General features: G+C 51.2%; 1 protein-coding gene across 5 annotated transcripts in view; it reads right to left on the reverse strand.

The window, feature by feature from the left end:
- The window catches only part of Ecr (ecdysone receptor), a 74,713-nt gene that overhangs the window by 20,886 nt on the left and 26,621 nt on the right, over nucleotides 1-27,206 (reverse strand). For 4 of the 5 annotated variants that reach the window (XM_032596287.1, XM_016981499.3, XM_031922470.2 and 1 more), the window contains one exon: nucleotides 19,533-20,395. In XM_032596287.1, coding sequence (XP_032452178.1) covers nucleotides 19,533-20,019 — 487 coding nt within the window. In that variant the 5' untranslated portion in view covers nucleotides 20,020-20,395. Of the gene's footprint in view, nucleotides 1-19,532; nucleotides 20,396-27,206 lie in introns of those variants that run through there. The other variant, NM_001159356.1, reaches the window with a different exon arrangement.

The raw sequence follows: 27,206 nt of genomic DNA on the forward strand, positions 1-27,206 counted from the left end.
GCTCGCTGTGTGCCGCGTAGTGCGAACAAAAAGTCAAGTTTCCAGTTGCCCGATCTCCTTCGCGGTCTACGCGATCTCCTGCAGAAGAGGAGGATCAGACCCTTTTACGCTATACTGTTACTGGCGCGTTGGCGGAAGGTCAGCGGGATGGCCTCGCTGATAAGACAGTGTACTTATGCAACGAGCTATGGGATTCTAATTGCGTGACGATCCAGCTGGCGAGGCCGACTGAACTTGTGAAAATTCAACGAGAGGAAGCTCATTTTTTATGCGGATATACTCACGCGTCTCATGCGAGTATATCTTAATTCGGCTCGGCTGGACTGACGCTCGGACTTACCTAGAACAGAAAGAAAGGCATAGGTTAATACGATATAGTTTGAAATAAGCCTGGATGAGAGTTTAAAAGGGGACCGAAAGAGCCGCGCGCGCGCGCGTATCCCTCTCTACTTTCCTCTCTCATCACGAAGCCGTCTCCTCTCTCTCTCTCTCTCTCTCGGTCTATTTTTTCGTGTAACACTCTCCCTCGGCCCCAGCAGCGCCGTGTACATACGTTGTGAACACGTCGGGCCCCGAGAGAGACTCTGTATCTCTATCCACCATCAGCGAGGACGAGTGAAGGGGGGGGCATTATCTCCCCGTCTCTCTCTTTCTCCCGCTCGCGTTCGTTTACGATTTCTCGCTCACGTGCTAAGCTCGTATACATTAACTATATGTTATACGTATACACTCGCACACAGTCCGAGTAGTATCCCTCGTTCGGGAAAAAAAAAAAACGCCACGAGCGGAATTTTAATTCCTCCTCCTCCTTCTCCGTCGACGCGCTCGATCGTTATTACAGGTGTATGCTCGGCTCGGCCTAGAAAATTTAAATCGCGAGACAGCCGGATAAGCCTGCGCCAGGAAATGGATCGACGAATAGTAGGTTCTTTTGCTTCGTCTAACTAATGAAAATACTGATGCGGCCGAGTGATATTGATTCTCGGAGAGAGAGAGAGAGAGTGCAACGGAAGAGGGAACGGCCGAGAGGACCTCCGTAATAAGCTGGAAGAAAGTGAATCGAAACGACCTTTCGAAAGGGAGTCGCGCTTGTTTTTTCTTTCATTCTGGATAACTGGACACATTCATCGCGTTTGTTTTCGTAACGAATAGACGAAATCAACACTTGTTGATTCAAGGCTGCGCACGTGAATGCCGCAATTGCGATTTTAAACAGCGCATAGCGGCAATTCGCCATATGTGGGTGCCCGCGTGTGTCTCCTCCTAAGGCTATAATCTCGTCGTCGGTGTTCCCATAGAGCGTCGAAAATCGACGATTATTCGCCTCTAAAACTTACTCGCACGAAACGAGTCGCATACTCTCGAGCCACCTGTTACGCGCGCGCGCGCGCCAATGTCGTCCCTTCGACAAAACTCTCGCTCTCTGGTCGTAAAAAGATTCGCGCGCGCGCGAGTCCATTGTCGGCATTAGCGCCTTGACCACATCCAGGCGGGGAAGAAGAAGAAGGAGAAGCGGGAGAGAAAAGAAGAGGTCCGGAAGTCGCTCCAAAATTAGCCTCCGAGGATTTCGCGCTAAGCCCTGCACGCATCCACGTGTGTACACACACACACACACACAAACACAAGCCTGCATTCGTGGGCCACATATGGCCCCAATAGAGCCTGTGTATCTCGGCTCCGACTTCCGCAGGAAAGGAACAGCCTGCGAAGCTTCTTTTCGTCGACGACCTCTTTGCCCCCTGCAACATCGCGTGCAGCGCGCTCTATTCTCTTTTCTCCTTCTTCGTCTTCGCGCGGGTCTCCTTTTCCTTTTGTTCGCGCAGCTCGCTATTTCTGTTATTTTCGCCGCCGAGACTCGTGTAAAGACTTTTTAATGACGGAGTCGACGCGCCGCTTGTTTTCATGCGAGCCATCGTTTTCTCCTCTCTTTTCTATACGCGACGATGACAAGGTTTGGCAAGGTTACGAGACGGTCACCTGATGCTGCGCGCGCCTGTGTGGGTAGGAATTTTTCGGCGAAAGCAGCGCATCGGTCGCTGCACAAAAGAGAATTAGCCAGCGGGGCGACAATGGCTTTCGGGGAAACAAATCTGAATCTGAATATGTTTAATTCCGAAGGTTCTAGCTGTGAAAAAAAGGAATAAAGTTGAACTCGATGGCTTCGTTTTTACAAGCTTCCGGTCAATTATACGCGCGCTTGTGTCTGTGTGTGTGTACGCTAATAATAGAGCAATTCCATACAGTCGCGTTGTCAGTGGGAATTTTCAAAGTCAAGAGCGCGCGAGCGTTTTCAAAAGCCGCGGCTTTTCTCACAAAACGCGCGCGACTCTATTTGCCCAAGAATCCGCGGAGGAATACACAAGGGCTCGGCTCGAGAGTCGCAGTCGTTGTTTTTTTTTTCTTCTAATCTCTCTCTCTCTCTCTCTCTCCTGCGCCGCTCGGCTGCTCTCACAATTGCGCGCATGCAAATTCCCCGTGGCGATTCTCACGCGCTCGCGTTCCTTCTCTCTTATACTCGCTCGGTTTTGCGGCAAACGGACGACTTATGTACTCGCTCGCACACATACACGCGCGGGATCAGCGTAACAAAGTGGCTTTTAGCTCTTGGGAACAGAGGCCGAAAGCTAACAAAAATGCGAGTATCCTTTGGCGATTTTTTTACTCTCGTCACTCGCAGCTTTGTTCTCCCGCCGAAACTTTGGCTCTTTCTCTCTCTCTCTCTCTCTCTCTCTCTCTCTCTCTCTCTCTCTCTCTCTCTCTAATCCGATGCAGAAATTCGAGATGCACGCGGACTTCGATCGCTCGCCAGCTCCTCTGTGTGTGAGTGTGTCTATGAGCGCATGCAAATTTTTCGTGGCTCGTTAATGGAGGAGAGAGAGAGAGAGAGAGACGCTGGGATTCCGCATTGTTGCTCGAGTTTGAATGGTCTCCAAAGGCGTGCGAGTGTATACACGACCGAAGAGAAAAGGATTTCGGCGAGGCGTGCGTAATTCGAAACTCGCCGAGTTATATTGGCTGGGAAGACCGGGGATTTTGCATTTCTATAAGTGCTTTTGAGGAAATTTATGTGCTCCTGCTGCCGGGAGCCGTTTGAGATTTTTTTTTTCGAAAAGTGTAAATTCGTTAGTGTCGAAACGCCTGGCTTCCTACTGAATCTTTTAGTATTGAAATTTTTCTAATTCGGATTTGAAATAAGGCGATACACGTCGTACAAGGCCAATTTTGGTCGAGAGAAAAAACGAAAACCAGTTTTCATCGTCGACCTTGGATACGCGTGTAAGAAACAGGCGTACATAAATTATGCTCTTAATCTTCGAATCTGTTAAAGAATATTTCCAAAAGTCACAACAAGCAGCGAGAAACGTGACACATCTCGGGCGAAAGCGTAGCAGCAGCAGCGTCTTTAAAGGGACCTCTAGAAAGGGGTAAGAGAGAAGAACCGCTCGAAACGGCGAAAATAGCAAAAGAGAGAGGCAGCAGCTCTAGCGAGTAACCTAATCTCCTTAGGAATTTCGGGCATCAAACGCGCGCTCGCTCATACTCTTCCGAGCAGAGTAGGATAAATATATCCCTCTCTTTCTCTTTCTCGGTCAGGTAGAAGGACTCTCTCGGCGCGCAGCGATCTCTCGGGAGGTTTTTGACTCGAGTCCGTGGAGGGGGAGATTTTTCTCTCTCTCTCTCTCGAATCCCGGCAGCGAAAAGCCCCGGCAGCTTTCTCGAACGGTACAGAAGCGAGAGCAGACAATACGAGACTCATTTACCTGGGCGACGCGCCCGATGAGGTAAGAAAAGGGAGAGGGGTGACTGACCTAACGGTACGCGATACGCGCCGCCGATGGAAATCTTCGGGGCAGCTGCTGCAGCGTAGGAGGAGCGGACTAGAGGAAACTTGCGCGTGTTTTTTAGGTTTCACTTGCCCGCTGAGTCACGCGCTCGGCGGAATTTCGGGGAATGGAAATCGTCCCGAGATTTAGTGCTCCGCGGGGGGATGACACTCGTCTGTTTTTTCCTTGACCGATTTCGGGCAAGCGATCATCGGTGGGCAAAGGCGTCGAACATTATTTACAACAAACGGCGGCGCTTGACCTGTTGCTCGTAAAAGCACCGTAAATTCGGTAGCCCGAACAGCCGCTCGAGCAAGACGTAAGTAGAAGAGGAAGGGGAAGAGCGATGGCGTCTGCGGCGTCAGCCCAATTCGAGTCGGCCTTGGGACTGAAAACGAGACAAAACGCGGAAGCAGCAGCACCTGCCGAGCAACACACGGAGCTCATTCCCCCGCGACGATCTGCTTTCGAGGCGACTTGATTTATGTGGCTCACTCGCCTGTAAAATTGCACCTCCTCTTTATCTATCTCTCCTTACTCGTTCTATTATTCTTTTATCATTCGAGCGCGAGCTCCTTTTCTACTTTTCTCGAGTCCCTCTTGCTAACGCGGGCGTAATTAATACCTATGCCGCGCGGGGTTCTTTTCTCCAGATATTTTCAGACAGATAGCCGGCTGGGCTCGTAATTTTAATTGCGCGAGTGAGCTAGCGCGAGATTCATGACAGGAAACGAGCTGCGATAGTTAGTTTTCTAGCTTTTATAGTTCTCTCTCCATCTCGTAACGATCGACAATCCTTGTCATAACATCTGTACACTCGCCGAGAGACGAGTTTATTTGAGAAGCCGCGCTTGATTTATACGAACAGCTGATTCGTCAAGCCAACGAAAATTATTTCCTCAAAAGCTGCTAACAACCACTGCTCGACAAAGCGCACCAAACCGATCCGTCCTTCGAGAGGCCGCGATCCCACGCAGCGTTACGTACGTCGAAAAAAAAAAAAACAGAACACAAAGGCCGGAACGATCGCCTAATCGGCGAGAGAAGAAGCAGGGGAAAAAAAACACAGGCGCGTGCGTGGGCTCGTCGCGCGTGCGGCTCTAGATTTTCCGCGAGAGATGCAATAGGTGCCGCGCCACGTCAGAGAGCCGAGCCGAGTTTTTCGCATCAGTATGCGAGCTTCGGCGGGTGTGCCGTCTCGGCCTTGAGAGTCGAACACGACTCTGCCGCTGCTGCTGCTGCTGTGTGTGTAAGAAAAAGAAGAAGGAGGAGCCACTGCGCAAGCGCGCTGCACACTGCACACGGCTCAGGGTCTCGGGCGTGCAATGGCGGAATTGTAATAAAAGGAGAACTACTACTACTCTACTACTCGCGTGTAGTGGTGTGGCGTAACTCTCGGCACACACGCGGCTTTTATTGTTCGCTTTGCCGTACGCTGTGCGCCGCGATGATGCTAAATTTGGCGCGCGTGCGCGAGTTTCGAATGCGCGCTCTCTCTCTCTCTTTCTCTCTCTCTCTCTCTCTCTCTCTCTCTCTCTCTCTCTCTCTCTCTCTCTGACTGACACGACGCTTTTTTCTACGAACGATTATTTTTATTGTTGCACGATGAGACTTTGATCTCCGCAACGATGATGAGGATGATTGAGAAAAGAATCTGAGTCACACCTGAGAAATTCGAAGAGAAAAAATTGTGCAAACCGTGAACTTGGCGCGTTTGAATTTCTGCGCACCTGTAGACGCGAAGCGACAGTAATTTGCCGCGTCGTAGCTCGCGATAAAATTCTCCCAAGGTTTTTCGGAAGCAGTAAAGAAGCCGTAAAGAAGTTTGATGAAAAATCCTTTTGACGAGGGACAGTAGTCGCGCGCACTTTTGCATTTCGATTCTACGCCAGAGAAAGAGGAGATCCGGTAGGCTGATTCTCGTTTTGTTTTTACGGCTCTTTTATCTGCGTTTCGGAACGCACACACAAACCTACACAAAAATTGGAGTTTTTATTCGGAATTTTTTTATTGGCTGCGACGTTATGTCTTTCTTTCTTGCGGCGATCACGCGCGCGTTTCGTAAAAACCGTAAAAACTATGTACATCGGACTATATAACGCGGGGAACTCGACACTTTTTTTACAGCGCCCTGGTGATGCTGTCTCTTTTTTTTTTGTTATAGCGATTGTCATTCGGCGCAAAGTGTACAGAATAGCCGCGATGACGAGGAGGAGAAAAAAGCGGCTCATTGTGTAGGCGTATAATCACAATATGTTTTAATGTACAATGGCTCAATGGTGGTAAAATTTTTGTGCGTCAGGAAAAAGCGATGGCGTCGTTGAAACGTTATTGACGATTAATCATGTTAATGCGTAACTTGGGCATAAATAATCAACGTTGCGCGATGCTGCGCGCTGACCCCTTTCGATTGAACATTCTCTCTCTCTCTCTCTCTCTCTCTCGCCAATACACGAGCTTGTTCTTTATGTTTTTATTGCGATATTCTCTCCGACATTAGCAAACGCACAACGATCTGCCTTTTAAATCGTCGCTACTGGTGGTGAGGATGATGTATGCAAAGCTTGAGGATGCGTGCGACGTTACCTTACTTTCAGCTTTATTGAGCATGGAATGTATAGTCTAAAAATAACTCGTGCGATCATTATCAGAGAATGAATTGCTTTTAACGATGCCGAGTTTCCAGAAAAAGTCACCCTCAAACTTTCATTGTTAAAGCACAGAATATACTCCAAGTCTAACAACGAGACGCGCTTCCCCAGTCGATCGATTCCAAACCTAACCACGAGAAAAAATGAAAAAAGCTCCCAGTGCTCGACATACGCCAGCAGCGAAAGTAAACAATCCGCGCTACTGCAGCAGCAGCAGCAGCAGCAGCACATATACATCCAGCTCGGCCCCGCGCGACACTGACCTGCGCAACACGGGCTCGTAACCCGGCTGATGCTGCGACGCTCGCGCTCTCGTCTCTATCGGGTCAGGGCTGACCGTGGTCTCATCTGCGCCACCCCCGCAAGAAATCAAGGACCACCACCCGAGCGACCTCGCTGTTCCTCTTCTCGGCTCTAGCTAGAGATGTGCCCCTGCACGCGGGTCATATTATACACGGTATAATATGCGGGATTAGTTCTCCGCGCGGATTTCGGGGCGAAGGCTAGTGGCTTGAATGGCGAGTGGGCTTGACGGGCTTTATGAATGGACGCGCGGTTTTCCTCGAGCTTTGGTCGCGTTGAACATCGGGTGCGAAAGGTCGTTTGAATTCTCGAATAAAGCAAGAAACAATATCGCGATTGAGATATATTTCTGCAAGGTAAAGCGACTCGGCGACAAAAAAAAAGAAGGAAAACAGTTACTCCCGCAGTCGCCGCAGCAGTACATGACTCGAGCCTTTTTTCTCTCTTCGCACACGCGCACTGCACGCAGCGGCATTTTCGTAAAAATATTATTTTCTCGCGTTACGTATATGCGGCTTATTAAAAATCACACGCCCCACGGATCAGCTGACTTTTATCCCGAGAATCGAGCCCTGCCCACTTCTCCTCGTCACGAGCTTACATAAACCCGCTGGATTTTACATACCGAAGAAAAAAAAAACACAATCATTCGTCGCGTGTCAGTTGCGCCGGGACTTTACGTATACGTATGTATCCATCGCTCTCGATCACTTATGCTAACGAGATTCTCCGCGTATCTTATTATTTACCAGCGCCGAGCGATGCAGCTTTTGCAATGCACGTCTCTCTGCTCCGAATGGATGTATATACATTATACGATTATACCGCGGCCGGAGAAGATGGATGCTTGACCTTAGAAATTAATAACTCCAGAACTGCTGCCCGTTTGGCTTTGGCTTGACCGCTGCACGGCCTGCTTGATAAATTCAATTTTCGTCGCTGCAGCAGCGCTGCGCGCGAGATGATGAAAATTGATATTTTTGCCGCGGCATCGGGCGTATTAGAGCCGCGTCCCGCAGCAATTTCATTTTAATTGTAAATTGCGTGGGATTTTTAATTGCCCCGGGACTCGGTTCGTTAATTTCCGCCGTTAATATGCGCCGCTTTTTTTCGCCTCGGAATTGATGTTGCGGAGCTGATGATCCTCGTGGATGTAGGAGAGGATAACACACGGCGGGGCTGATTAATCGAAAATGCAGAGTACACGAGACTCAAGAGCAGGGTCGCAGGAGCAGATCTCGCGGAAAGCAATAAAAGCTTCCAAAAATCAACAGACATTTAACGGATCGAGCTGCAGGCCGCACAAAGAAACAAAGTGAACGCGACGTCATTATATGCCCGCTCCCCCCCGTGTCGTGCACACACACACACGCAGTAGCCACCCTCGACGGCGGCGTCCTTCGAAAATGGCTCGAGGTCGCGGGAATTAGGCCAAGCGCGCGCTCTGTCCCCATTCGCGCCCGGCAGCTCTACCCCCTCGCTTCAGCGCTGTGCGTATATAGAGCAGCGCGTACAGAGTGTAGTCCGCGCCCTCGCTCCTCTTTCGCCGGTCTTAAATTCTGGCCGCTGCTGTACCCAGAGAGCTGTTCTCTTGTTAGGGACAAGAGAACTACTGCTCTGCCCCTTCGATTGTTCGCCGCTGCTGCATGTGCATATACGTGCTCGATTACTCGTACGAGCGGCTCGAGAGATCTCTTTCAACGGATCGCTGTTTTTTTGCATCGGGGATCCGGCGTCGTGGGAATAATCGAGCGAAAGGCTCTCCTCTCTCTCTCTTCTAAACTTTCGAGCCCGACTGTACACACGTAAGCGATGCAGCCTAGAACCGGCTGATGCACTTTTGTTACTCTCCATCGCGCTCGTATTATTAAAAGAGGCGCGCTTGCGCTCCTTCTCTCCCTGCAGCGCTCGGCTTGTTATCGGGCCTCGTGATCACGAGGCGCTCCGAGATACGCTCGGGCAGTTGCGAAATTGAGGGAGTAGCCGACTATGTATGTATACGTTGTATATAATTAATCGGGTATGTGCAGGAGATACGTTAGAGCGAGGTGAAGACGTAGAGACGATGGCGTCGGATTGGAAAAAAACGTTGGTTTATCGACAGCCGAGTTTATTACGCAAAGCTGAGACGAAAGGGAATTCGGGTGATGGCGAGAATATTCCAGATGTAAAACGCGCAACAATCCGAAAGCAGGCTAGCGAACAACGCGACGTATACACGGAAGGGCTGTCCAGTGCAAGCGAGTGGACAGGGTCACTCGTTGCGTCTGTGACCCAGTCGCTCGCAGGACACAGGGCTCGCTCGCTCGTGTCTATATATCGCGGCAGCTCCTAACGCCGTCGCGGCTGACCCGATTCCCCCGGCGCTCGGCTTTGCTCTTTCCTTCTTCCGCGCCGCGCATCCTCCGTCCGTCTGCCGTAATGCTCTCTCTCTCTCTCTCTCTCCCTCTCTCTCCCCGGGACGACGACGCGTAAGTAGGTCACAGGCAGATATCGACATCCACTTCGTACCCCCCTGGATGCGCGCAGCTAAGCTCGCTCACCCCCGCTTTTGCCCCCCCCTGTCGCATTTTTTATTCAACGGCCTCTCGATATTAGCGTTATATTGGCTCGTACACGTGTGTCGAGTCGTCGAGATCGATGGAGGCAGTGGACGAGGAAATGGTATGATTTGTAAGCCGACGTGTTATTACGTTGGGGTTAATTCCGCGTCGATAGCTGCGGATTCATGAGTGGAGATTCGGCGCGGTTGCGAATCTTTATTTATGCCGGATATGTGTAATATTGCGCGACGGTTTGTTCAACTGTGTTACGCACAGGAGTAGAGCTTTTTACGGCCGAGCTGCGCCGCTCGCGAGCGTACACGACTGTTTAATATATCAGGCTTTCTCAAGGTCCGCTCTCTGTTTACAACGGCTCGCCTTCAACTTGCCTCAATGCTATTATCGGCTATGATGAAGTAATTATTTTTCCTCGCCCGTGTGTGTGTGTGCCTGTGTACTGCTGTTAATACCGAGGAAAGCAAAAGTTCCGAGTGGCATTTTCCCCTGGATGTAACAACACGCGTAAAAATCACCCTCCGCTCTCGTCCATCGTCCGTAGAGCCGAAATGACCGGCGTCGCCAAAGGGTGCGCATAATACATCCGGAACTTTCACTCTCGAGCGCGAGCCCTTATACGTCTCGACGACGACGACGACCTCGGAGGGGCCGAGGACGGGCGGAAACTGCGGGGGGCGGCCGACGCAGTTAACCCAAATACACTCGCACACGCGGCCGCGCTCTCGAGAGCGCGGTGGGGAACACACGCGTGCCACGTGTATCGATTCACTTCGGAACGCATTCTCTGCGTCGTCGCGACGACGCTTCTCGAGAGGGTGATGCCTGCTGCTCGTTATTATTGCGTCGAGTGCGCGACTGACGGGTTATTTTCGTTCGCATCGGGTCGATGGATTGTATTTTTGTGCGGAGCTACGATAATCGACGATAATTACACGGCGCGAAAGCCTACAGCAGCGCCGAGCTTCAAGCATGTGCTTTACAATTTCCGTATCTCAACATTCTGCAAATCATGCCGCAGATGTATAAAGGAATTCCATTCTCAGCGATAGATAGCTGCGTCTCTCGGAAAGCCGCGCATCCCCCCCCCTCTCTCTCTCTCTCTCGTGCATTAGCCCGCTTTTTGCTTACTCTGTAATTTCAAGAGTCAAACACTCGGTCGCGCGGGCTTCCCGTTGTCGTCGCCGCGTGTGTGTGTGTGTGTGCCACCACTGCCCTCGCTCTAGAGGATGATTACACCCGGCAAAAATGCAGCCTCGTCCCGCTATGTTAACTCTGTCCGCCGCGCTGCCTTATAGGCATATATATATATATATATATATATATATATATATATATATATATATATATACATACACGCATAAGAGACTCGCGCACAATTGCGGCTCAGAAGCGAAGCGAATGTCCTCGACTGCGCGGTATAGGTGCAGCGTGCAGGCAATAGAGTTACGCAACGCAGCGTATAAATACGCCGCGATAGAGTTATATGCTATCTCTCGCGCGGAATCGCACCCGCATGCGAGCGGCGATGTTTTCCAGATGAGGAGGCGCGCGAATCAGTGCCAGGTGGAAAGGAGAGAGAAGGTTGAGGTCTGATCGCGCGCGCGCGCGCGCGAACGCGTTCGAGGTCGGCTCCCTCACTTTCCCACACTCCCGCGAGAGTGCAGCGCTCGGCTTTTGACGCGCATAATTTCCGCGCGCGCCGAGTTTATACGTAGCGAGCTTCCTTTTTCAGAGATATGTGTAACGAGTACGGCTGCGGATACGAGCTATGAATGCGCGAGAGATGATGGACTACTGATGAGTGTGCAGCTCTGAAGTGCGAGCTTTAGTGAAGAAATTTTCCTCTCTGATAGTCGTAATAGTCGGCCCGAGCAAAAAAAGGCTCTCTTGATACCTGCCCGAAATTCGAACCGTCAAAATAAACCCTCGCTATTTTGACTCCCGTATAACAATCCCTGTATACTCTTAAAACTTCTCTCTGAAACTTTCCAGCAGCGCGAAAAGCTCGTAACCCGCCCGGTGCTTCCGGCATCCCAACGACGACAATAAAAAAAAACTGCATATTCCGGCTTATCCTCCCGAGAGACAGCGCGCATCGCGCGCACGAAAACAAGAGCGAGTTAGGGCAGAGCCGCGGAACAAGCCCCTTCTTGCGCAACCCGTAGCTTGTACGCCGCGATTACGCGGGAATTTGCGCTCGTTCCACAACTGCTGCCGTTCGCACAGTGCGCGCGAGGAAGGAAAGGCCTCTGCACCGATGGACGCTGCATCGATCGCCGCTCGAGTTTACGTGTTTTTTATTAGAAAAAAAAAAAGAATAAAAACGTTTTCGCAAAATCACCGAGGAGAATTCCACACACGCAATAATAAACGCAGAGCCGAATAAATCACGGGCGATATAATGGAGAAATGAAAAGTGGCGTGGATGACGAATCGTATAAGTTGTCTAAAAATAAGAATGAATCTTAACGGCGCGAGAGTAAAACGAGCGCGCGCGCGCGCAGACTCTGCCATTAAGCGAAATCGCATTCTCTCTCTCTCTCTCTCTCTGCAGCGCGTATTACTCACACCCCTAACCGATTGGAGCATTCGATGCGTTATTAACTTCAATAATATTTTCCTATCACAACGACGACGCTCATTCCTGCTTAAGCGCGCGCATATAAATCGCTCGCATTATCCGCAGAGACGAACGAAGAAGCAGAAGAAAAAACAGACAGTACGTCGAGAGAGCACTTCGCTCGACTAAACAAACACAAGGACCGCAGCAGCTCGGACCTCATAAATTTCAACTTTATCACTGACCGAACGCGACACCTGTACACACGCGGCCGACGGCCTGTATATGATTGCAATAAGACGTCTATACGCACACGTTATAATATCTCGACGCTGAGATCGCGCGCGAATGCCAAGAGCAGCATCAGCGGAGACGGAGTAAGAGAGAGAGAGAGAGAGAGAGAAAAAGGAACGAAAAGGAGAATCGAGCACCCAGCTCGCTCGTCAGAAATCGGCCAAGTGCAAAAATCGACGGGACGTGAATCAGCCTCGATGTGCGTGTCTGTGTCCGCTATTTAATGGCGCGAGCTCGTCAAAGTCAGTGACTCGGCGCGGGCCAAACGAGAGAGAGAGAGAGAGAGAGAGAAGAGTAGAGCGAGCGAAATAGCTGCGCGTTCGCGGGTTTATATACTATCTCTTTCGCTCGAGCCGCCGCCGCCGCCGCGGCAACAGGTACGACGAGGACAATGCTCTCTGCCAAGGATAGCCACTCGCCGGCGCCGTTGCTGGTCCGCCGCCACATCTACATGCCTGACCATCTTTCTCTCTCTCTCTCTCTCTCTATCTCTCTCGTTCTCTCTTTCTCTACAAGAGCTACGTGTATTCGTACACTCTTTCCAATCGAATTTTCCCGACCTTCTATCCCATCACGAAACGCTGCTTCGGAAATACGTTCCACAAGACACCTATACAGGATATCGAGGCGGAGACGAGCAGTCGCAGTCTTAATCAGCAGCAGCGACGAAAACCGGATTTCCCGCCGCTCGACCGAGGGGGGAGAAGAGCCGCGTGGCGCCACCTGTTTGAAGGACGGCCAAGCTCAAGGGCCGCCGCGACGTCAGCCGCACACGAGAGATGGCGGTTGCTGTCCGCTTATCCGCGAAGAGAGAGAGAGAGAGAGATTGTTCGCTCGATCTTTCCTCGCTCGGTTCGAGAAAAATTTTCAGCCGCTGCCGTGATCCCCCGCGGCGAGAGACATAACCTCTACGCGCTGCATGCAGCTCTCTCTCTCTCTCTCTCTCTCTCTCTCTCTCTCTGTCTGTGATGCAGTCGTTACGTTCGCGATTAGATCGAGGCGACCTATAAATAACGGGAAAGCGGAAGTCCGTATACAGGCTCGCTCGAGCCGAATTTTCCATTCTTACGACAATAAACGCGTTTGGATTTTAATCTCTAGCCATGGCGCTGCTGCACATTAGCGAGTCAAAGCGGCTGGCGGCGAGCCTACGCTATCGATCGGCTTTTAATTCCCGGCGTGTGTAACACGCGGGCGCCATATATCGTCGAGCCCGCATATATCTCTCGGCACATCCCGGCCGAGCGAGAGAAAGGAGAAAAGAGAGCAGGGTCGCGCAGAAATTCAAATTCGCGCCGGCGGGAAATTCAAAAGCAGAGAGCGAGAGATACGCGGCGACGGAAGACCTTCGTCGATTTAGGTCAAACGGGCGCACGCACCGATAGTGCGCTGATAAGGTAGAGCGTCCGATTACGAAGCAACGACCTACATCAAGCGCCGCGAGTCACTACGCCTCCGCGCGCGCGCGCACACATACAAGCAACACTATACACGTCATGCATGCGTGAGTTACGTCTATTCTCCGTGCGCGTTCAATGAGAGCAAGCACACGACTGCTGCAACTTCTAACTCTATTATCAGCGGCTCTGTGCGCACAGTACGGAACGGCGAGGACGAAGAGGAGAGCATCGCTGTATTTCGCTTCTGAGCGTTTATCGCTCGGCGAGCATTTTGTTTTCGTGCCTGTGCAGTGATAGTCGGTTATCTTCGAGCATGCGATCGAGATGCTGTGCTTCCACTGTAATAATCCCGGACGCTGTTATAGCTCGCTGGTTCGTAATTCAGCAGATCGCGTTGTTCTGATATGGGAGGAAAATAAACGCTGCGGTTTTACAGAGACAAATATATTTGTACGTCGCGTAATTGCGCGATTGAGGCGAGCGAGTATACAAGCTCCGATCCTGAAATCCTTAATATACCGACGCTCTTTGCGCGCTTTTTATAAGGGACAATATTATTGCGCAGACGTCCCTGACTCCTTTTTCTTGTTTACTCCTCGACGACTCGTACGATGTGTTTTTCTCGCTTTCAACGCAGCAGCTCAAACAACGACTTTCATTGTCGGCCAGCCGTGTACGACTTTTCGCTGCTGCTGCACAGATACAGTATTTTTACGAAGCTCTCTCTCTCTCTCTCTCTCTCTAAAAATAAGCGTTTGTTGCCGACGAAAATCCAGTTTCCCAAAGCCACCTCGCGTATGTGCTGTGTCCGACGATTAATTTGTTTACAACCAAAGGCTGTCTATCTATCGACAAAAAAAGAAAGAGAGAAAAAGAAATAACGATCTGCCCGCAGCGCGCGCTCGAGCGGAACGTGGAAAAAACCGGTTCCCTCGTATACGCATATAATATGCAAAACAACGACGAGGAGGAGGACGACATCGGGAGCGAAGGAAAAAGCATACAGGCGTCCGAAAGGGAGCAATTATAGTCGGTAACGGGCCGTCGTTCAGTGCAGCGTGGTCAGTGTGTTACGCGCGAAAAAAAAGAGGTGGAGTTGAAGTCTCTCTCTCTCTCGCTCGCTGAATTATTATTCGAGAAGCAGAGATGGGAATCTCTCTCTCTCTCTCTCGGGCGTATAGTCTCGTCGGCCGGAGAATAAAGCCGAGAAAGACAGACGGAGAGGGAGAAATAAACGAGTCGGAGAAGAGATGCACGCCCCTGGCTGTCTACCACGCTGATAACGCCTGATAAGCCAGACGAAGCGAATATAGCTCTTCGCTCTCGTTGCTGGTCACATTGTGTGCTGCTGCTGCTGTGCTGCTCTCGTGCGAGGCAGAGAGAGAGAGAGAGAGAGAGAAAACGATACAGCGCTGCTTTTCTCTCGCGCTCGACGGTGCAGCTTCTTCATTTCGATGCCGGCTTCGGTTAGGCCAAGCGTATTGTGTGCACATACCGATTTTCGTAAATTGCGCTTCAGCCTCTTTCATGCTTTATGCAAGAGCCGCGCATTGTTTTTTGTAATTTATCCGACGCTCCCGCTCTTGCGTAAATACTTTTATCCTAAATCTATGTATTGTTATACCGAGAGAAAGACCAAGAGGGGCAGAGCGATCGAAAGGGATCGAAGTCTGACGCTTAATTAATCTTTCTCCCAGTCGCCGTTACGAAATCCTCGCCGTACAAACGCGATATCGATGCCTTTTACATTTACATAGTTATACGGCCGAGCTAACAAATACACCCATTTCGTCATTACAGCGAAGGGACACTTCGTAATTGTTTACGCATCGAGCAGCGCGCTCGTTATGTGGGTCGCGCATCAGAGGCGGCTAATTAATTGCGCAAACGCACCTCTGCGTCCACTAGTCGTGTGCCATAGTGGCGGTGAAAAAAAAAATCGAGGGAAATAATCGCAAAAGTACGCTCTTCTCGTACACCGCGAAATCATGAGGGTATACACGTGCAGAGACGTATACAGTCTCTCTTATCCTCCTTCCTTCCTTCCACAGATCCGCGGCTCGATTACGCGTCGACCCGCATGTATAGGCGCGCTTACAAAACCCGACGAGCCATGACAACGATATGTGCTCCTAAAAATACTCGTATTTTGTTTAGTCGTTGTTGCTAAATCGACGCGAAGCTGTCGAAATTTGGAAATAAAAATGTCTCGTCTCTTTATAAACCAGAGCTTTCAAGCTCGACTGGCTTGATTAATTCAGCTATTCTATTTTCGAAGCCAAAGTTTAACGATCTTAAGTGCATTAAGCAGAGGCGAGCGAGCGACAGAAAATCGATTCTCGCTCGCAGGGATAAATGCAGCGCCCGATTGCTCTCGCGCAGACTGGTATTGATTATGAAATTAGCGAGCCGTCTATCTTTACATCCTTGTAAAACGGCGATAGCGTAAAACACAGCGTATAGCCTTTTTCAAAAAGTCCTTCGATCCAACAATAGCAATCAATTGGTCGAATCTCGTAAATTTCCCCATCAATAATCCCGAGAGCCGATACACAATAACCCGCGGATATCAGATCCGTGAGAAAAGGAGCCGAGAGCCGGTAATATACAACGTCATCGCGCGCGATACAATAAGCGGCGCTTTTCGCAACGGAGACACACACACGTTGCAGCAGTATAGCACAGCGGCAGCCTTAAGAGGAAAGTAGGGAAGGAGGTGAAAGAGAGCGAAAAGAAAAGACATTCCGCGCGCCTACTCGTCCGCTCGTTTCCGCGTGTGTGTGTGTATATGTGTACGAGCCGGCTTTGCCATACAGCACCGCCGAGAGAGGAGTTTCCCTCCGTAGGCGGTTGCGTCGGCTTTTTCCACACGACGAGTTACGAGAGATGCGTTAACCTTGTGCCGCTGCGCGGATGACTCGCTTCCCGAGGTGCGGGAGCGATTATCGTCGAAAGATTCTCCCGCACTGACTCACGCGGCTCTATCCGCGATGCTGATGCTAAAATGCCATTCATTTGTATCAGATTTAATTGCGCCGAGGAACAATCGCTTTTCTTTGTTCTGTTATCCCCTCGTCATATTACACGCGGGGAAAAAAGGTGTTTTCTCGAAAACACGCGGATTTTCATTTGTTCTCTCACGGAAAATATTTTCGTAGAAAGTGCGGCTGATGCCGTTGATGATGAGCGCCTGTTAGAAAGTACGCAATTACATTTCCATTGCGCCATTAGCAATGTAAATTAAAAAAAGTCTCTCTCTCTCTCTCTCTGTTCGGGCGATATATATTATACAGCTTACCGCGAAAACGTATACGCTCCAGAGAAAAGAGATATCCGCGACACAACGATCCGTGTGTATGCAGAGCGTTCGCGGAAAAAATGGAATGGCGTATCTCTGTAATTTGCCTATTCCGACTATATCCTGAATATTCGCACGTCTCAATCGCCTCTTCATTATACCTTATATTCCCAGGACGGAACCGGCCGAAGAAGGCTCGCTAAAGCGTCGAGCGATTCGAGCCGCGGAGCAAATCTCTCTTCTATAGTAATATAGCTGTGCCTCGGCGCGCACCTTGCGCACAGCGCAGCTCGTCGTCGTGACTCGGCTCTCAGTATGGCAGTAGTGCAGTACTGCTATAGAAGCGAAACGAGAGGCGTGAACGCGACCTGACGTCACATCCGCGCGCTCTCTGGCGTTCTGCTCTCTTTTTCGCGCAACTGGAGCAGGAGATGAATCTCGCTTCTCTCTCGTCTCGTGCCAATAGTTTGCAGCCTCGACGATAAGTCCCTGTGTGGGAGGACGATCGCGGTCTTCTGCGTGAATCCTTGGGTATGAAGAAAAATGCCGCAACGTCGACGATGAAATCCTGGTCGGACGAGTTTCCGCGCTTTTCGTACTTAGCCTTAGAAGTGATTTCGCTCGCTCGGGCGTGTTATCTCCGATACATTTAAATGTACTCGTTTAAATTGCCTTCTGCTGTAAGGTAACTAATTTGCCGTCACGCGTTCGTTTTACGACTGCTTTGCGTAATACACGTCATCGAGCGTTTTATCTCCCGAAAGAAATCGACTCGGAGGTGCGAGCATGACGTATTAATGCATCGATATTAACGAGCCTATAAACTCATCGGAATCGCGCAGCTTAAATCATAATTCATCAACTCGGCGCATGACGACGACGAGAAGGAGCGAGAAAAATAAAAAGGCTTTTCCGCGCAGCATACGAACTATAACTCACGCCAAAGAGAGCTGGACGACGCGGCCACATCGCTTATCCGACGACGTCGCGAGCGGCGGAGCCTAATACGTCTTTCACCGCAATCCATAAATCACATTAGTATGCGAGAGAGAGAGAGAGATGAAAACTGCGCGCTGCAAATTGCTCAACATTTCGAGAGCTGCCTTGTGTGTATACATATACAGTACGAAATTGAGAGTATATATTAATCAGAGGGTGTATACCAACGCTAACGACGCTTTTTATACTCGAGAGCACTTCGGCATTAGCATTGCAAATCCTCGAGGCTTCGTTAAGCTGCACGCAAAACTTCGATAGCATCGTCGCGAGTACCTGTATTAAAGGCTAATTGCGTCGCTTAGGTGTGTCGAAGACAATGAGCTTCGTTGTCTTCCAGAAGCCATAGCGCAGTTTTTACACCTCCGAGTTGATTAGTGTTTACCCATCGTGAGAAGCGATTCGAGCGCGAACCAAAAGTCGTAAAAGAGAAGAAACGATCGGGTGGAAGGTACACAAAGTATAAAAATCGTGAGAACAGCCCGTCCCAAAGCGAGGCTGAATCGCAGATTTAACTTTGAAATTCTCTCTCTCTCTCTCTCTCTCTCTCTCTCCCGTAGCAACGTAGCCGTGAAATCCCCCCCGAGAAGTGAGAGAGACATTAATTCTCTAATGTGTATATAGCGCATCGGCAGGTGAATAGACCGCGCATACAATCCGGCTTCGCGGAAACGTCGTTCCGACCGCTTATTAACCGTGAAACGGGTGGATCTGACACAAGATTCGCTCGTTTATATGTATATACACGCTCGCTTCGAGAGAGCTGTTGCACTGGCGTATGAAATATTAATAGACGTAGATCGAGGACCGGGAAAAAGTCTCCGTTTTCTCGCTACGAATACAGCTGTCGATTTCGTTAAGGCTACGGCCAGAATTGACCGTATATACGTTATAGTACCTACAGACAGTGGCCTTTTCTTCGACAGTGTCGTCAATGTAATTCAGCTTTTGCTAGCAAGCTCCACCTAATCTCAAAAACGAAAACACACGGGAAGCACTGCAGTAAATTCTACTGTTTACGAATCGAGGGACTAAGGCAGTTATGGCACGAGCGACTCAAGTTTTAGCATGTATAAGTGAGGAATCGCTCGCCGGTGCACCACCTGTATGCGCTAGCCGGAGACAGGGGTTTTTCGGCTCGAAACAATTATACGGAAAAAGACTTTCTCTTTAAAATCGAATTAATGCATTGTCCGAAAACGTCCAACCGCGTTGATGCCAGAAAAGAGAAAGGCTTCCGTATTGAACTGACCGGTGGCGGGGTTTCATGCTCGAACTTTACGAGTGCGAAAAGCAATTTCGCTTTCACTCTCGTACGTGCTATTTAAACCCTTTTTAGGTTTCAAAATCATTTCTTGTTTGCCGTGCGAGTAAAAGCGAGTATTAAATCGAAGGCGAATCGCGTGTATCGATCTTTTGTTTTCATAATGCCAGAGCGACGTTTTATCTGCCCCGCACAATCGGTTGGAGTGTAGAGAGAACGTGAAATTAACATATGCACTTGCAGCGAGCAGTAAAACCGGTCCGCAGAGTAGTAAAGCTGCCTAGCTAAGTTGCGAGATCGGTCTATTTCCTATACTGCCTATCGATCATTCGCGTTTGTGTGTATTAGTATATAGGTATAGCAAAAGAGATATGGACTCACCAATTTTGCCGTTGGGACTGTACGGGTCGTAGCTGCCGGAGCTCATGGGGCTGGCGTAGCCGTTATTGCTTGGCGGCTGCGAGCCGATGACACTTTGCTGTTGCTGCTGCTGCTGCTGCTGCTGCGTTATGGGCGTCGAGTGGGCCATGGGCGGCTGCTGGTGCATCGACTGCTGCTGCTGCTGCTGCTGCTGCTGCTGCTGGGGCGACAGGTAGATGTGTTGTTGCTGCTGCTGCTGCTGCTGCTGCTGCTGCTGAGGTTGCAGCGGTCCCTGAGGCGACTCCGGAGCCAGCCAGTCGTCGGTCCTCGGGCGCTTGTTGCTGCTGGCGATGCCGGCGAATAGTCCGCTGCCGTTGCCCGCCGGCGGGGGCCTGTTACCGTTGCCCGACGACGAGCCGACGGACGAGGCCGGCGACTGCTCCGGTGCCTCGGCCTTGACCAGGCCCAGCGCTGGGTCCTGCTGCTGCTGCTGCTGACTGGTGTCCATGACGAGCACTTGTTGCTGATGCTGCTGAAGTAGGTGCTGCTGCTGCTGCTGCTGCTGGAGCTGGTGGTGCTGGGGGTGCTGGGGGTGCGCCGCCGGCACGTTGGCACTGTTGGGGGCCACGACTAGCCGGGATGCGGGGGCCAGCACGAGCGCTCCCGCCCCCACGACGGCCGACGCCTCATCGTAACGCACCGCGACGTTGCCGCTCACTAAGCTGGCCACCGTGACGCGCGGGACTCGACTGCGCCGCACACACACCCGAGACGACCCAGCGCCTCTGGATTATTTTTCGGTATCTCAGTCAAGTCGCACTCGCGCACTCGCGGATCGTCGATCTATCTTCTTAGCCGACTGGCTTCAACGCTGATGGCACTGGCTGCAACAGAAAAAGGGTGGAGGGTGAGTTTTCAGCAACAGTATATGGGATGGTCAGTGGGGTCGACGAAGAAACGAGCGCATCGAGTGCAAACAAAGCTCCCACGGCTGCTAACGAAGCACGTGACAGCTACCGTCCTCGGGACCGGCTCCCGAACGAGCGTACACTCATGCATGGGTATACCCACACAGAGGACAGGAAAATTACATCGCGCCGTCCCAGTCAGACACGTTCTTCTTCTCTCTCTCTCTCTCTCTCTCTCTCTCTCTCTCTCTCTCTCTCTCTCTCTCTCTCTCTCTCTCCCGCGTGTAATAACGGTTAAAGGAACCTACTACCGGCGTCGAGGCACTTGCCGAAACTGGCTGCTCCCGCACGCGCGGCCGACTTACCTCGCCGCCGTGTGCCCCACCATCCTGGCGTATCATGTGGGCCCGCCGAGTTGCTGCGTATACGCAGTCTGTAATCGAGAATCGCCGACACGGCCCCGAAAAGAGCAGGCTTGTTTACGCCTCGCGGTCTCTGACTCGGTTTCTCTTCTGCTTCTATGTGTATGTGTGTGTGTGTGTGTGCGCGCGTGTGTACGGCACACACGTCGAGAGACTTTTCTTGCGCGCGAGCGGAGGGACGCCTTTCACGAGCCGAGAGACGGTGCAATGCCTTTTTCGGCGACTGGATTGTTATGAGCGTCAGAAAAAGAGGAGCCACTGGAGAAATCTCGCGTTGGCTTTTATTCGGGTGTTGTTTTTCTACGATTCGCCGTCCAAAACACACGCGCACACTCTGTGTATATTTTACGACGTTAGAAATTCGTCACACAGCCTAACCACATTCGACTACCGCTCTGACACACACGTGTTGATCTATCGTTTGAAATGCAGGAAACAGCCGCGCTCGAAAGGGAAAAAAAACACACACACGCGCCAGCGACGACAACCGGTTGGAGGCCGGCTTTGGGATCGTTAGATTAGAATCTTGATCGCGATCGCCATCGCAGAGGCGTCGCTGAATCGTTACGTCGATTTTCGCTCGGAGCGTTCTCGCGCCGTACAGAGAGCGGAGTAGTAGGACACGCTATTGAGTCACATATTGTTTTGAAGTTTTTCGGCTAGAAAGCTGCCGCTGGCACAATGAGACTGCAGGAAGGCGTTTTTTTGCGCACGCGCCGCTTTTTTCGCTCCACTGGCTCTCGTGTAAAGCGCGCAATGTGGCCAGAAAGTCCTTTTACCGCGAGGACATTTCATTTTTTTCGCTCTTTCACGTTTCAAGAATCTCGTCCCAGTGACGAGTCCAGTATAGAAGTCGAGAGATAAATCAACGAATCAGATGTTCGTCCTGATACAAAGCTCAGGGATTTATAATCGAATAAATTATTTCACACTTGCGTAACTTGAACTGTTTCGGGAACAACGACGCGCGCTGATCGATCGCCGTATTCGTACCGGCACCACTCTAGCATCGAGGATTTAGAAAGGTGCTATTATTTTAACAACTTTGCGCGCGCTAATAGCGCAGGATTCTACTTATAATACCGGCGCGTCAATTTCAAGCCCGCTCGCGAGCGGAATGTGGTTATGAAAGAGGGACGCTATTTTGATTACAAATAGCTGTTTAAGTCGTCGCGTATGAAAAAAAAGCATCATGTAATGGCAGCTACGCATCGTGGAGTCGTTCCATTAAGTTTTTAATCCGTCTCGAATCTGCCGAATCACTCCGAGCGAAATCCGGTATCGCAAAACTACTCGAAAATTCCCCGCGCTACTAAGCTGTTACGCTAGACTTGGCAAAGGAACCAGAGCGACGTAATTTCACGTGTCCGAAGCCTGCAATTTACCGAAAAATCTCGGCAACTACTTTCATATCCCCCTACTCCTCCGTCGGTAACATCGTTGCATAGTTCGACGGCCGAAGCTCGCGACTGCCAGATACGCGGACAATGCTGCGAATTCCGATCTCCGGCGAGTTTGGCGCTCTCTCTCGCGTGTCCGGTTTTCCTCTCCGTATGCCTATATAACTATAGGCGTCTTGCGTCAGCGGAGAGGAAGGGAAAAAATGGATTCCGTGGTGAGTGACCCCGTCGGCGCTAATTGATACCTTTTGCGCCTGTCTGCGCGTTTTATTTGGACGGATGGCGATTGCGAGTTTTGCGCCCGCGCCGAGTGCGTGGGTGGAGTTTCGAAAGTTCGCTGGCGCATGCAAATGCTGTTTTTGTTTTGCAAATGCCCGCTTCCCCGCTCCTGGGCTACTGCCTAATGACCCCCTTGTGTCAGTTTGACATACATATTTTTTCGGCGATTAGAGTCATTCTCGTCATTCGTTCGTCGCGCTGTGTGTAATTAGGCGAAAAAATTTGTTGATTTTAGACGAATGCAACATGTTATTATTATGTAACCATATAGAATTATGAAAATCTTTGGGGAAATACGACGATACGCGATACGCGTGTGTAATGAGTGTCCCAAGTTAATTTCTCGGCTAACGTACTATAAAGGCGGGAAAATCCGTTCGACTCGTCGAGTTACACGCACGACCCCCCGAAAATCGAGGGAAAAAAAGCGTATAATAATACAGCCCGGGCTCGCCGTTGCACTAATCAGCTTAAAAAGAGCGGAGCCAATACATTTAAACGCGGCGGCAGAGTTCGTGACTCTCTCGTGTCGCTGCAGTGCACAGACGAGCTGCCGAGAGCTGGCTATTCGCAATTGCGTGTGGCTCAATTTCGCGCAGCCGAAACTGCAGACACAGAAATTGCGCCAAGTAGTTGCGACAATCGATTTCACCCGAGCGCAAAGAGACTGTGCGCAGTGCGTGACGAAACTTTAAAGCTCTCGCGCATAATTTTCGAGCGCGACAGGTGACTCTGTGTGTGTGTGTGTGTGCGTGTGTGTGTATAGGAGAGTAGTAAACACGACCCCATGTATAGTGGGATTGTATGATTGACCGCACGAGTTTAATGAAATGTCGCGATGTTTTCGTTTATCGGCCATTGTTACGCTGATGCAACGCGCGTCAGGTTCTTTCTCACTATAATACGTACGGCTTTTAACCTCGATTTTCAGCCCGCTCAAAAGTCCGCGGCGACGTGTAATTTTCCCGCGAAGCTTCGCGCGGTCGCGTCACCTGCCGTCGATTCGAATGCGACTTTTCCGTTGCGCAACTTGCGAAAAATACGTCGATTCCGACCGATATTGGACGCGTGTAAAACACACAGACGCGGAGCGTCGATGTTTCTTCCTCGCGCAGATGCGCAGAAAAACTCGCGCACATGTGCGGCCCGACTGCGGAGGAGAGGAGAAAAAGCGAGGAAAAGAAAAAAGACGCGAAAGAACGAGCAGAAACACAGAGGCAGAGAAAGAGAGTAACAGCCACCGCCGCGGCGCAGCTAACCTCCGACGCGTAACCCTGACCCACCCCACGGTCTCTCTCTCTCTCTCTCTCTCTCTCTCTCGTACAGTCTGTACGTACACACATACACCAGCGGCTGCTCTTTACGTTTTGCTCCTTATAGCTCTCTCGCTCGTTGCCCCTTTTTCTGCGTCGTCTCCGGCGCGAGAGTTTTAAGCCTCCACCGCTGTGTTTTTCGTGGCAACGATGCTGGCGCGGTGTAATGACTTCATCGCTTGTAACAACATCGGATTTCCCCCTCCCCCCCCTATACTCGCGTATAACGAGCCTGTCGTGCTCGTCGTGGCGAATTTTCGCGAAAATATATAATACACCGCGAAACACCGCGCCCACGCGCCTCCGATTGATCGGCACCGTGGATGAAACGAAAGTCTATAATTAAATTTCCAATACACACGCATAGCGCCGGCGCGAACGGGTAGCTATACGTTGTTTATGCCCGAGCCCTGAAGGCTCCGCATAATATATAGGTGTATACAGGAAACACACAGAGAGGTGTCGATATTGCATCGGAGGTATAGTCAGCTATCTCCGTGAATAAACAAAGCCTCTCCCTTGCACCGTTCGCTATGGAGACGTCCATCGGATGAATCCGTCAATAGCGCTCACGGATATTCAACTCGATTCTTGAAATAGCTGTGTGACGAGCTTCGGTACGCTCGCCTTATAGACCGCCGCGCATCTCGAGATCCGGTGAGAGCTTTTTACCCGGTCTATTTAAAGGCCGATCGCCGCGCTTATAGATTCTCATTGATTTTTTATAAAAGCAGCTCTTCGAGAGAGGCTGCAGAAGCGCAAAAATAGCCGAGCGACTCCTAAAGGTGGAATTCGCTTTTATTAGAAAATTGCGGATGAAAAAGGTACAAGACACGCGCTGCGCAAACAATCGCCAGACATCAAAGCGCCCAGGCGATCCATATTCATCCACGCAGTGTCCATCATCTCTCGGCGCACAAAGACAAGCTTTCATCCCTTTCATACGCACACTACTGTTCTCGGTATACAAGAGCAGCAGCAGCAGCAGCAACAAAGCCAGCGGAAAAATTCGAAAAATCACGCCAGCGGCATCGATCAGAGGCGAGCCGCCGCCGTCAAGCCCAGAGGCCGCGCATTAGTCATGCTTATCGGAGCGAGAGCTTTACGTACCAGCAGCAGCAGCAGCAGAGATCCCTATCGCCAAAGTCCCGCACACGGCGGAAAACACGCTTGCAGCAGAGCGACTTGGGCAGAGAGAAAGTCGGGGGTGGCAGGCCTGCAGCGAGCTTGCGCGAGTGCTGCCACTGCAGAATCGATCTGATGGCCTAGTTACCAGCAGACCGAGAGCGCGCGCGGATAGCGAAGGCGAAAGGGGAGGCTCCGTTATATATAGGTATATACGTTTAATATACACGCTCTATACCGTGCGCGGGGGCCGTGGAGTTGGCAGCACCGACGCGCAGATCCCGCTGTGGATGGGTGGCGCGCGGGGGCGTATATATATTATAGCTCGCCGCGGGGGAGGACGCGCCGGCGCCGGGAGTGTGTGTATTGGTTTCGGGGCCGCGAACTGCAGCAGCGGTCTGGAGGTAGTTCGTTGCCGGGATATTCCAGCGCCGCGAACCCTGGAGCGAGGGCAGGCATTGACCTAGATGTATATGCCGCCGGTACGCTCTCCCTGCTCTATCTCCGCTCGCTCCTCGTCTGCTACTGCGTTACCTCGCGTTTGTGTACAAAAATCGGATATCCTCGACTATACACGCGAGAGCTAGAGTGAGAGCTATTACTAAGCTGCTTGCGAAGATGAATCCCGGGCTAAAGCTCTCTCCGAGGGGCTATTCGTATTTGCGTACGCCGTCAAAGCCGAACAATAAGCAGGACGATTCCTCCGCGTTTCGGCGGAGCATTGTCATCGCAGCGACGCATAATTGCTCCGAGTGCACACATGTCCCCTTTCGTCTTATGACGGACTTTGTCGCGAGACAAGAGCCAGCAATTCCACGACTCTCTGTCTTCGCAACCAGTTTTGGGATGAAAGCCAGCAGCAGCGAGGAGGGAGAGCCTCCCGCTATGTGAGAGAGTTTCATCCCGCGGGATCTCTATATACACCGGCCCGCCCATTCCGTTCGCTATACACACACACACACACACACACACACACCTCTCTCTCTCTCTCTTTCTGTCGCTTGTGCTTTGCTCTCTTTCCCTTTCGGCGAGGGACTGGATTGCCGCCGCCGCCGCCGCCGCCGCGTATTGATCGACCCTGGATCCAGTTTCTTCTCTCTCTCTCTCCCTCTGTCTCTCTTTCCGACTGCGCGCGCGAGTTCTCGTGGCCGAGACTTTGTCGTGATTTGCAAATTGCTGCCGGCGGAGACGAGTCTCTCTCTCTCTCTCTCTTTCTCGCTTTGAAAAAGGTTCGAGTAATTTCGCAAACTCGTTTCTTTCAGACTCGTGACTCGCTCCGTCGCGTGTACGTATGTGTGTGTGTGTGTGTGTGTGTGTTATATAGGAGAGCGAGTTCCGAGGCTGCTTTGGAATTCGCGCGCGAGCGACTGCAGGCTTGCGTGCGCCGATATGCGCCGCCACGCGGAAACGTGCAAATTTTTTATGGTTTTCGGGCCTCTTTTGGAAAAGCTTGGAAATTCTCTTTGACGAACGACACGCGGCTTCGTGACTATAATCACCTCGCTCAAGTTGTACGCCTATACGCGAGTTATTTCCAGAGTCTGCATTATGCATACACAGATAGGAAGAGTATATAAGAACGCGGCGCATAGAGCTATTTAGTCTTGCGTTTTCGAAGCACGTGTCCTCGATTATTCATCGGTACAGAGTATACCAAGTAACCCTTCTTTCCCGCGCTTCAGCCGCCGAAACTATAACTAACTACACACACACGCCTCGACCTTGCATCGGGGCAAGCCCCTCAGCTCACGGAGAGAGAGAGAGAGAGAGAGAGAGAGAGCTACGTAAACACCGCGCAGTGGTCATTGATCGATATAGCGGAGCTCGGATCGGGTTCAAAAGCTGCTCTCTCCATCTCCGCAAAAAGCACACATTCTCCCGGCGACTGGGCTGTCGGGTCGGCAGCACCGCGCCACGCCGGGAGAGAAAGAGAGAGAGAGCGCAGAGCCGCGGAGTAGAGAATCGATTGTTTCCCTACTCCGCAGCAGCAGCAGCAGCAGCAGCAGCGGCACTGTATACTCTCCCTCTTTGGCGCGACTGGCCTCAAGCGCGCTGCACATGCGCGGCCTGCAACTGGATCATCCCGCTGTGGCGCCGCGCCGCCGCTCGATAGTATAGCTACTGCGATGCGCGAAAGCTCGTCTCTGTGTAATCCACATGGAGCAGAGCTCGAGGAAGAGAGAGAGAGAGAGAGTCGAGCCGGGGTTGCTAGACCCAGCATGCATTGACCCTGCCGACCTAGTTCATA

This window comes from Nasonia vitripennis, chromosome 2 (genome assembly GCF_009193385.2).
Source record: "Nasonia vitripennis strain AsymCx chromosome 2, Nvit_psr_1.1, whole genome shotgun sequence".
In the NCBI taxonomy this organism is placed as follows: domain Eukaryota; kingdom Metazoa; phylum Arthropoda; class Insecta; order Hymenoptera; family Pteromalidae; genus Nasonia; species Nasonia vitripennis.